This window comes from Perca fluviatilis, chromosome 16 (assembly GCF_010015445.1).
Source record: "Perca fluviatilis chromosome 16, GENO_Pfluv_1.0, whole genome shotgun sequence".
NCBI classification, from domain to species: Eukaryota; Metazoa; Chordata; class Actinopteri; order Perciformes; family Percidae; genus Perca; species Perca fluviatilis.
In genome coordinates, this window is record NC_053127.1 from 18,429,340 (window position 1) to 18,441,271 (window position 11,932).

The 11,932-nt window shown below is 39.4% G+C and overlaps 2 protein-coding genes across 3 annotated transcripts in view; one reads left to right on the forward strand and one right to left on the reverse strand.

Moving 5' to 3' along the window:
* LOC120544112 (replication protein A 70 kDa DNA-binding subunit-like) overlaps positions 1-5,271 on the reverse strand; it is a 55,452-nt gene extending 50,181 nt beyond the window's left edge. For both annotated transcript variants that reach the window (XM_039777684.1, XM_039777683.1), the window contains exons 1-6: positions 5,152-5,271; positions 4,015-4,062; positions 2,771-2,849; positions 2,072-2,180; positions 589-680; positions 398-493 (exon numbers count right to left, since the gene is read on the reverse strand). In XM_039777684.1, the coding sequence (XP_039633618.1) occupies positions 398-493; positions 589-680; positions 2,072-2,180; positions 2,771-2,849; positions 4,015-4,062; positions 5,152-5,184 (457 nt within the window). In that variant the 5' untranslated portion in view covers positions 5,185-5,271. The remainder of the gene's footprint in view (positions 1-397; positions 494-588; positions 681-2,071; positions 2,181-2,770; positions 2,850-4,014; positions 4,063-5,151) is intronic.
* Positions 5,272-5,752: 481 nt separating this feature from the next.
* Positions 5,753-11,294, forward strand: smyd4 (SET and MYND domain containing 4). The gene is made up of 10 exons (XM_039778643.1): positions 5,753-5,974; positions 6,340-6,484; positions 6,790-6,879; positions 7,404-8,373; positions 8,793-9,038; positions 9,406-9,596; positions 9,740-9,887; positions 10,011-10,127; positions 10,759-10,882; positions 11,069-11,294. The coding sequence occupies exons 1-10, from the start codon at positions 5,838-5,840 to the stop codon at positions 11,190-11,192; spliced, it is 2,292 nt and encodes a 763-aa protein (XP_039634577.1). The 5' UTR covers positions 5,753-5,837; the 3' UTR covers positions 11,193-11,294.
* The last annotated feature ends 638 nt before the right edge of the window (positions 11,295-11,932 follow it).

Sequence of the window (11,932 nt, forward strand, 5' to 3'; positions counted from 1 at the left end):
AGTTTTGCCAACCGGATGCAGCAAAAGTTTAATCTATCAACAAGCGTTGCTCTGGTTGGCTACGAGTGCAGAGGGAATTTGAAAGACAATCGAGCCCTGCCAATGGTGAGTTCCCAGACCCAACATCTTGATGTGAGTCTGGCTTGTCAGGCTAGAGGAAATGCTTGTAACTTACTAATAGTAATAGACGATAAGGAGTTAAGGCCATTACACACAGGGGGCATGACAAATAAACAACACGAAAATGCAAAATAATCGTAATAGAAATAAAACATTATCATGGCACTGATAATTTCAAAATTGTTACAGCATTTATGTGTAATGACTGAGAGGACAAGATAATTATATATACACAGAAGCATGAAATCATATTCAAAATCTTTGATATGACACTCACTGCTGGTGTTCTTATAGGAGGGTCCAGGTACCTCAGCAGATGGAGGGGATACCGGGACAGAGGTACTTGAGGCCGACTGCTGTGGAGATGACATGTCTGCAAGTTGAACAAACACCATAAGGGACCTGCAGAAGCAGTTTACAGTATTACTGTTTCTACCGGCATGCATGTGAATTTTAAAAGAATCATACCAACTGTATTATATGGAGTAGGATTTCCAATCTTCCCTCCAGTTTCCTCGGCTGATTGCAGTATCTCCATGTCCATCACAACCACCACACGCCTGGAAGAAAGTTAAAATAAGCCCAAAGGGAATTATATGTGGCAAACAGTCAAATAGTCGGTGCCTCCTCCTGTTGCCTTGATATTTTACCTACCGGCTTTTTCAAAAATGTTTAAAATTGCTGTTTACAGATTGTAAACACATCTCTTCGCTCAGGTATCTTCCCACAGGCCCTGAAAACTGCCTTCATCAAGACACTCTTAAAAAAGAACAATTTAGATACGTCACTAATGGACAACTATAGGCTGATATCAAATCTTCCATTTTTAAGTAAAATCATTGAAAAAGCGGTTTTTAAACAACTCAACCTTTTTTTTGTCACTAAACAATATTTTTGATGCCTTCCAGTCATACCTGTCAAGTATCCCGTTTTGGCCGGGAAAGTCCCGTATTTTACCCTTCTTTCCCGCCGTCCTCCCGTATTTTCCCGTAAATCTCCCGTATTTTAACCTGCGTTATTAAAAAATAATACCCCGGGTCCGAGCGGAGTAAAAAAAAAAAAACATTCCCAATCTGAGCTCTGTCACTAGCCTCGCGATAACTGCCACCTGCAGTAGCCTACTACAGATACTGTAGATGGCAGTTGTCGCGAGTTTAGTGTGTGAGGTCAGATGATGAGTGACAACGCAGGAAAAAATAAAAAATAAAAACAGAGACGGATGATGGACGCTTCGACAGAGATGGTGCACTGCCAAAACTTATGAAGGCTTTACTATGCATTCCCCATAGCAATGCAAGTTGAGAAAGGGATTTTAGCATGGTATGAAAGATTGTTACAGAGAATAGGATGACGTTAGACAACAGAACTGTTTGCGCTCTACTCTTGTGTAAACCACTCTGTAAACCACTCTGGCCCAGCCCACAAATACACTCCTTCCAAAACAATCTTAAAGAATGCAAAGTCTGCAACAAATTTATACAATAACTCACTAAAAGAGTAAAGAAAAGTTATGTGAAATGAAAAGAAAAACTGTAAAAGAAAAGCAATATGAAATGAAAAGAATGTGTGGAATGAAAATAAAATGTAAAGACAAGCAATGATATAAATTGTAAATGTTTTCAGCATTCTGCATCAAGTGGTGATTTTAGCTTTCTTGTACACCTGTCTTAAAATGTAAGGGATACTGGAGCTTGGTTGGGGTGGTGGGACTGCTTGCGGTGGGCGCCGGAAAATTTCCCTTATTTTCAAATCCAAAACTTGACAGGTATGCTTCCAGTCGGGTTTTCGACCACACCACAGCACTGAGACGGCCGATTGGAAAACTGGGTTGGCCTTTCAGGCTCAGTACTAAAGTGGTTTGAATCCTATTTAAAGAATAGGAACTACTGTGTGTCTATAGGTAATCGATAGAAGGGAGTTGGAGGAAGGAAATGTGAATGAAAACACAAACCTGCCATCTGACAATGTGTTGACGGTTGTCTTCTTCAACATACACACACAGTTAGGTACCAGGAGGTTCTCTTCGGGCAGATTGTTTAACTGTGTGGCCAGCAGGAAGGCTACATACACAAACACAAAAAAAAATTATTGAACAGATTTATCTATCATTGGTCCCCAATTATCTTCTAAGATTACAATTACAATTACAATTCTAGATTTACAAGTAACGCAACTAGCAAGTATGATATTTTAAAATTGATCTTATTGATAATGTTTTTTTTTAAATAAGTAAAATACTTGTATTAAACAGAAATACATTTAGAGATAATCAACATGTAAAGCAAAGTGCATTACCTAGAAATAATCGTTTCACAGTGGCAATTTCAACTCAAGATTTGATACTCAACAAGGGCTTGCATTAAATTACTTTTCAAGATCTCTGCCCTGCACACACTAAAAAATAATAAAACACACAGCAACTTGTACTTTAAGTATTTTATTGATCAAGTACTTTTATACTTTTACTTGAGTAGGTTTGTCAAATGGTAATTTTACTTGAGCAATTTTTTACAGTAGTAATTGTACTTTTACTTGAGTAAAGATTTTCAGTACTCCACCCACCACTGGTAATAAATGATATTACCCTTCTTGGAATGTTTGTCTGTCAACTTGCTGTCTGACAGTTTTGTGGCTACTGCAAGATACTCACAAGTAAAATAGTGCTGACCATCACTCATCAAGAGCCGGAACCTGGGTGGACCAGAGCCATTACTGACCTGACGGAGGTTCTGACAAACAAATTTTAATTATTTGATAGTAAAAGCAGAAAAAGACAGGAAATGCAGGGAGAGAACCCAGAAAAGAAACTGGCAGTTTTCCTAGGTGAAGGGGGAGCAGCTCCTCTAGCAGATAAACATGTATCTGCCTGCCTACATTTATAACAAAGGTAGGTATCCCTTCATTATCTTTAGGAGGACTAGACCAGTAAATCTCAGTGACCGGGCCGTAAAGACGTAGGCCTAATCTTCAACAATAATAAATAATAAGAGGTATAAAACATATATAAATACATACATAAAGAAGTCTGATTCTATCATGTTGTGACAGGCAAAGACAAACTGTCCTGTATTTTATTTCTCCCAGTACAATTTGTAGTTTTCATTATGAAAACAGCTATTAAACTGTGGGTTTGTAAATTTTAGGAAGAACTCTTCTGGGAGGGATTTCAATTTTGCCCATTGTGTTAGGAAGTGCAGCTTTGTCTCTACAGCAGTTACTTCATGCTGTTGGCACAGTCACTCCACTTTTGGCAACCATGTTTTCTGCCCGTTTTTTTTTTTTTATGGACAGGGTGTGAGCACTCAGTTAGTACTTTGTTCACATCAAGGTTTAAGGTTATTTTGCAGCCAAGGTTCTCATAAAAACAGAATACCAACAAACAACAGACACATAAATAATCACAATAAATCACAACACAATAAATCACAGAGCTAGAGAAGTGAAATGGAAATTCATACCAAGTACACAAGTAGAAGAGTGCAAGGGAAGTGCAAGGAATGCAGCCAGAGTGTTATTTGTTATTAAGTATATCAATAGCACATGTTTTGGTGTCCTCAGTCACCTTGGTCAGGTGCTACAGTGAATTGTCTTTTTGGGGGCAGATAACACAGACTTTTACTTTGTGTGTGTGATTTTGTGTTTTCCGTGTTATAATTTGGTTGACTCTGATCCTGATGCAGAACACAGTTTGAACTGTTTGTAAACAAAGCATCAGGAATCAGCTGAGTGAGGCTCATCTGTTGGTGGCTGCAGGGCTTTGCAGTTGTAGAAGAGGGGTCACGTGGTTTTAGATGAAGCAAATACTTAATTGATCATTTTTGGATTTTCATTAACAATGGAAAAATGTACAATACAATATAGCTGGATTGGTTGGTCAAATATAGGTCTACTTACCAGCAGCTGCAGCACTGGGTTGCTCATCAGTGATCCTTTTAACAGGGCCTAGACAATAACACACATGGACTTGTTAGTATCCACCGTACTGCCTGGCCCCATCCTGTCCAATAGGCCTGCACGATAAATTGTTATAAAATCGCGATCTCGATTCACAATTTAATTTTTAAATGACTTTGAATTTTTTTTTTCTCCTTCAATTCATTTATTGAAAGAATTTGGCATTGACATTAACATGTTTTAATTATGTAAAGACATGTTCAAGGAGTTCAGATAGAGCCTGTATCAGGGCCATATTTAGTTCAGTGTGTTATATGTCACTATTTTTGGTAGCCTACTACCATAGTGCATATGCACTTTATTTTCTTTATTCATTGAAGCCTCTGGGTTTACAGGCTTGTGGTGATGCACAATGTGCTATAGGTGCCAAAAAAAATCTATGTTTGGTACTGCCAATTTGTTTTGTTTTGGCATGGTTCACGTGTGCAATAAACATTACACTTTGTGAGAAAAAAATCGTGGCAGAGAATCGTGATATCAATTCTAAGCAAAAAAATTCGTGATTCATATTTTTCCCCAAATCGTGCAGGCCTACTGTCCAATTACATTACCATGCTACTAATGCAAAGTTACAGTCCAACATTAATAAATAAATGAAGTGGCGTTTATATTGTACCGCCCCTAGCAGGTGATCAGTAAGTTATTGGAAAACGGAACGGGACTAGATCAGACCGTCCTGTTGTTTTCATTCACTCTCTGGGCCCCAAACGTTTTTGAAGAACTGGCCAAATGGTACGACTTCAGTCCAACCCATGTAAGGTCTATAACTGATGAGTCAATATATTTCAATAAATGACGCAAGCCTGCATTTATTTCACTCCATTAACAGAGAAACTTCAGATTTGCAAGAGCAAAGTTTAAACAATTTCAAAGGTTAATGCTAACGTTACTGTAGTGTAGTCAGATGTGAAACTAGTAGCTATCTCAATAACATAGCTGACAGTGCTAACAGCTGCAGCTAGCAGAGCTGACGTTAACGTTACATTGGTAAATACCAGCCTCGAGCCTCGATGTCAGTATTTCGATTTAAAAAACAGTAATTATATATATTATAATTATATTAATAGTTGTGCTTACTTCAATTGCACCCTGTGTGAGTATTACACCCATGTCTCACAAGTAAAGTGCTCCTCAAAGCCAGCAGACTTTTGCTTTTTTATGCGTAGCCAAGTTAAAGGAATATAACTTATCGCGAGACAAACGATATTTTAGCAAAAGGACTGTCAAAGCAACACAAACTACAAGGAACATGGCACATTTCTGCCTTCAAAATAAAATACACTAGCACAGCTTAAAAACCGTAAGGTAAATCATACTTGAACAAAACATTATGAATTGTTAGTCTCACTTTGCCAGACCCTTCGCAGCAGCAGCACTGTGAAAGAGGGTCTGGCAGAGCGAGACTAACAATTCATAACTGTAAAGGATAGGCCTACTCTTTCACAGCAATGTGAAAATCAATTATTTCCAAAAAATATCACATTTATCTTGTTCATTACAATGCATAATAAGGCTAATGCAATGGATTTAGCTAAGATGAAGGACATTTTTTCATACATGTGAAAAATACATATGTATGTGTATTTTAATTTTCCTTTGACAGCAATGGGTTCTATAGTACGGCCTTTATTTTGAAGGTTGTGTTCGTAAACTCCCTTATTAGCCACGCTGGCTTGTTGCAGTGGAGCTCTGTCTGCTGCAAGCATGCGTGAAACGGACTCAAAACAAACCAAAAACTATCTTATGTGGTTTATTTTTAGTTCATGATGGATCTTCCGTGCGTCCAGTGGCAAGATCATGTTGCACATAAATGGACGAGACTCGACCCCGAGCTAAAGGAAAAGTTTACATCCCTGCTTGAAATATATGATGTTTTCAAATGTGCCCTAACTCTGACAACGTGAGTAGCTAACGTTAGCTTATTTCTGTTTGATGCTTGTGGGTTTTCGGCCCCGGCTTCTATCTGATTAATCTAAGTCCACAGTTTTCTAAATAAATGGAAATGGACTAAAAGCGTACATTACTGTTTTGATCAACCATAGGGGACATTACCTTATTTTTGATGGACCAGTTGACCCATTTACACATTCTATATTACCTTGGTGAACAGTTTCTAGAACTTGTGTAAGGCTATAAACAATAAAACCCCCAAAGTAAAAAGTAAACCCCAGCTTTCCTTCTTCTAGGGAACACTTTGAACCCAGAGGCACTCATTTAGTTGTTGATCATAGAGAAACTTTCTCTGTAATTTGTCTCCATTTATAGCCAAGATGATCTGGACTTCGTGCAGTCAATCTCTGCAGGATACTCTGTAGAGAAGGATGCAGAGCAAGCAGCCAAATGCAGGGAGAGGGGCAACTCTAGTTTTAAGACCAGAGACTATACTGCAGCCACTCTGCACTATTCACAGGTGAAGTGAAAATGATGTTCTATTGATCCCTATAAGACAGAAAAAAAAAGTCAATGACTTGAGAAACATTGGAAAATGATAAAGTCCGCCATCCCATTTCATATTATGATTATACCTATAATATAATGTAAAAATCAGTGTAAAAATAACACCTAAACTGGTTGAAAATCAGATAAAATCAGAGACATTGTTTATATTTTGGGAACAGTAATGTAAAACAATAATTTGGGATTATATTGCAGTATGTCTTAAAGTCCTAATTAAAGTGCCTTTTCATCCAGTTTCTCTGTCTCCTGTCATGACAGGGAATATGTTTTGCTCCTCTAAGTTCGGAGCAGCTGTCTCTGTGCTATGCCAACCGCTCTGCTGCGCTCTACCATCTGCAACACTACCAGGTGAGATGGTGCCATCTTCAACAATTAAATAATGAAATAGCGTCGTACTTGTGGTATCATTAAACCCTGCGTAAATCAGTTCTGCTTCTTAGTTGACTGAAAATGGGCCTGTAACAGATTGAAAGATTATTTTAGATGTCCACCAGGTACTTCTGGAACCAGTGGCTCATCTTCTACAATTTAATTGAAGCCTATTGGCCGCTTGATTGGCTAATTGACTCAACCTTGTTTCACAAATTAATTTCTTCTGACTGTAATAAAGAAAGTCGAAAATATTCCAGGTCTTTTATGTGCCGCTGTTACTACTTGTGTATGATGAGAAATGGCTTTATCATTCCTTTCTCAGCCTTCTCAAGACAGGATTTCCTAGTTTTAAGTTTAGATCCGTCCTAGAATTTTCTCAACATCTTAAAGTTAAGATGCTGACTTGTATACATTATTAAAATGTCAGTCATCTTTATGTTTTGCTCACAATCTTAGATTTTGTAGTGACTAACACTCCAGTGTTTGTTTTTCCCCCTCAGGAATCCCTGGATGACATTGACAGAGCTATAAAGAACAGCTATCCCTCTCATCTTTTACACAAACTAGAGGACCGTCACACACAATGCCTCAAGCACCTCTCTGTAGGTCAAAAGGCAAAAGAGGATCAACCCAATCCTGCCTCAAAGAATCATAAAGATCCAGACAGAGTAAAAAGGGCATCTGTTGATCCTCTTACAATTGGGATTCACCCTAAAGCTGCTGTTGGCTTCAGCCCTGAGAAAGGTCGACACCTTGTGGCTGCAGAGAGAATAGCAGCTGGGGAGGTGATCCTTCATGACAGACCATACAGCTGTGTCCTTATACCAGGGATGGAGGAGTTGAAAGAGAAGGGCGCAGAGAGAGCAGAGTTGTTTGGAGTGGAGCACAGGCGCTGTCACAGGTGTTTGATTGAAACACTGTGTCCTGTGCCATGTGAGGGGTGCAGCTACAGCCGATACTGTTCAACTTCCTGTCAGCGAGACGCCTGGGAGGAACATCACCGCTGGGAGTGTCCACTGGGAGCACATCTGATGGTGATGGGTGTGATGTCACAGCTCGCTTTGAGGGTAACACTAAAAGCGGGGTTAAAAAACATCCAAATGGCCATGGATCCAGTCACAGACGAGCACACAAGCTGTCTAAACAGAGAGTCCAGTGATTCTTCATACTACGGTGACTCTTACTCAACCGTGTTTCACTTACAGCACCACCTGGATCACCACAGCCCTGGTGTTCGTTTCCTCTGTGCAGTTACCATAGCAGCACTCTACCTAAAGCTCAGCAAGGCAGGATCTCCACCTGCATCTTGGGACCTTAGTAGACCCTTAAGGGCAAAGAGCCAATCATCAGATGAGGAGGGAGGTATCGCAGATTGGAACTTGGAGCTGTGGCTGCTGGGAAGTGCAGTTCTGAGGCACATGCTGCAGCTGAGGTGTAATGCGCAGGCAATCCTCATGCTGCAAGATACAGGTGACTGACAAGAGGTATCACCTTGCCTCAAATTGAGTTTTGTCACAATAAAAAATCATAACTACTGGTATGTCTTAAAGTCAGAAATATGAAAGCAGTTTGTAACCCCTTTAATCTTGAGTGTCCAAAATTCAAAGGTATTCAGTTTATTATAATAGAAAAACACAAACATTGACAACAGAAGTTAGAAATAGTGAATTGGGGCATTTTTGCTTAAAAATGACTTTTAACTCTTTATCTAAACTGTTGAACTGTAGATTAATTTTCTGGTGATTGACTAATTGATTCAGTGTTATTGTCATTGTGTCCATCATACAATCCACATGGAAGAATATATGCTTTTTTAATAACTTCATCTACAGCTGATGATTGTTCTTGAGTCACACTGACATTTACTTCTTGGTTCTTGCATCTCACAGGAGCAGCAAACTCACCAGTGCAGTCCAGCAGGGAAATGTGTATTGCTACGGCAGTCTTCCCAACGCTTAGTCTTCTGAATCACTCCTGCTGTCCCAACACCAGTCTGGTGTTCAGCACTGGAACCAGCCTGTCTGCAGACTTCAGTGAGACTGTGCCTGAGTACAGAAGCACAGCACGGGGAGTAACTGTGACTGTCAGAGCAGCCAAAGTTATCAGTCCGGGACAAGAGATCCTGCACTGCTATGGTAAGAAAATGTGTAATTTTGCCAAGTCCAATGAGTGCAAAAGAGATGTCCATTAATGGGAAAAGTGCACCCTTCCCACATGAAACAGTAGGGGTGTATTAACCACAAAGCTCCTGTACATTATTCTCACCATTTGTAGCATATGCTCAATAGGAAAATTGACATATTTCAAAAGATACATGGGTGCATAGCAAAACTGAACCTTACATATTGTGTAGATAAAAAATGCTGTTTGGATGAAGACTAAACATTGACATTATTCAACTATATATCATGAGTTGTTATGTCTGGTACGAATGTAGTGTATTTACCAAACCTTATGAGTTATAACTTGTGCTGTTATCAACCCCTATCTTTCCTCCCTCAGGTCCTCACAACCGTAGGATGGCAACCCAAGAACGCCAGCGTCTCCTGCAGGAACAGTACTATTTCCTGTGTCAGTGTGAGGCCTGCACCCTGCAGCAGGAGGGTGGTTCAGAGGGCAGACAGCAGCGGTCGGGGGTTGGAGGTAGTCCACAGTCTGGACTTCTGTGTGGCAAGTGCAAAGGATCTCTCAAAGTAGGCATTTATTAGTGTTGTTTTCTGTTACTTACAATTGTACTACATGATTAATTGTACTACTTAATGATGAATTCCTCTTTTGAGATTTATCTTACTACTGTTCCATCTCAATCATTTGAGACGCTTTACATGATTTTCAGAAAAGCAGCGAGGCCAGAGGAATAGGATTTATATGTTCGCAGTCATCCTGTGGTCATCGAATGTCTTCATCTGAAGTGAGCCACAATCTGCATGAGATCAGGGTCAACCTGGAGAAGGCTGTGGACCTCATGGAAAGAGAGAGGCCAGGTGGTTGTTAAAAAAACTACATCCATGTGCTGACGCAGTATGGAGATACAGTGTATCTTTGTCATTTGTTCAGATGGTCTTTGTTACATCTCCATGTTATTCTTCTGCTCCTCCCTCCCTCAGATGAGGCTCTGACACTGTTGAGACGGACCCAGAGTCAGTCTGGACTGATCCTTGCAGAGACACACCCAGTACAGGGGGAGCTGGCAGATGCCACGGCCAGAGCATATGCTTCAATGGGTGAGAATAATCATGCACATGAGCTTTGTGGTTAATACACCCCAACTGTTTCATGTGGACAAGGTGCACTTTTTTCCATTAATGGACATCTCTACCGATTTGTTGAGCATGTCAACGTTAACTTCCTGGAAGGTTGCTACCTGAAAAGGTCTGTCTCTAAAAACCCAGTGGACGCTGGGGAATTTATTAGGCTTAACATACTTCAACAGAGTGCTAGAGATGGCTTAATCAGTTGAGTATTTAGTTTTTCAACTAGATATTACAACTCCAACACTCTACCAAACAGCAAAGAAAACTACTAAAGGGTAAAGGAAGAACTGATTAACTTTTTATACCAATGTACCATTGATAGTAGTGTTGTATGATCGATGCAAACATTATTGGCCTTGGCAATAATGTGGCTGTGGAAGGCTTATTTTTAGGTAAGAAATAAAGAACCACCCTGACACATAATTAGCTAGAATGCTTAATAGTATCTTGTTTAATTTCAGATATGTAGCTAAAGCGAAGAAACCAATAACAGAATTCTCAGACACCTTGGGGTGTCAGATAAATCATTTTGACCTTTGGCTTAGTCGTGACCAGATCTGTGGGCAGGTTCGATTTTTGTTCTTTTCTGCTGTTGCTGTAGGTGACTGGAACAATGCAGCCTCCCATCTGGAGAGAAGTGCTGCAGCTATTGGCTCCCAGTACGGGGAAGACAGTATTGAATTGGGTCGACAACTCTTCAAATTAGCTCAGCTACACTTCAATGGGTGAGTGAGCAATTTTCATGGCATGACATTTTTTATGTCTGATGTTATATGTTTATGTATAGTGTAACTATCCAACTACTTAATTATTTTTGACTGACATTATTATTATTTTTGTTATTATTATTATTATTATTATTATTATTATTAGAAACAACAGTTATGTGCTCTCTCCTCTCCTTCTCCCAGTGGTGCCAGAGGCCTGGCTCTCTCTGTCATCCCCAAAGTCAGAGAACTCCTCTGCCTTCACAGAGGCCCTGACTGTCACGAATTACAGGAGCTGCGAGCTATGGAGGACTGTCTACAAGGGTAGTTTAACATATAGCCGACACACAAGCGAAAATCTTTACAATATAATTAAGTTTTGAACTACGTTTGTAAGTCAAAGAAATAAAAAATTTGTTTAAGTTTCTGATTGTGGGTCTTGTGTGCGTTTGTATGTATTAAGAAATTTATATATTACTGTGTGTGTGTGTGTGTGTGTGTATACATATACACACACATGCTTATAAATGGTAATATATCAATTTCTTAATTGATATATATAAATAAATGTGTATGTACTTTTATACTGATTTACAGTTACATACTGTTTTTAAATGGGACATACCAGTCTGCACAGTATTTCAATGTCATGCTTCAGTGGTAGTCTTAGTGTGAAGCAACGTATCCACCAGGTACTGCCAGGTTACATATATTTCTCTGAATTAAACTAAATTTACTAAAAAGTAAATGTGTGTTTTCATGATTGTGGACTTTTTGTTTGAAGCAAGTCAAAAAGCAGGCATGGTTTGTACTTTACCAAGTAATCAAACTATAAAATCTGCAAATACCCTACACATATAAGTAGCCCCCTGACCTTTTAGTGGCAGCAGTTATCCACCAACAAATTCAATTTCATGCTTCGATTGCTGGAAAGCAAGATGTAGCTCTGACTCTTGTACCTACCCCCATTTCCCCTAAGATTTGTATACCTTCAACCTTAAAGTCTTTATGAGCAAGTCCTATTAAAGCATTATGTTAAGGTTTTAAGAGTTGTTTTTTTCTCAACTT

Bases quoted from the DNA above. Each gene is read 5' to 3' on its own strand.
- smyd4 (XM_039778643.1), top strand. From the start codon at position 5,838: ATGATGGATCTTCCGTGCGTCCAGTGGCAAGATCATGTTGCACATAAA. The intron at 6,880-7,403 runs GTGAGATGGTGC...TTTCCCCCTCAG, and splicing joins ACCATCTGCAACACTACCAG to GAATCCCTGGATGACATTGA. The intron at 10,883-11,068 runs GTGAGTGAGCAA...TCCTTCTCCCAG, and splicing joins GCTCAGCTACACTTCAATGG to TGGTGCCAGAGGCCTGGCTC.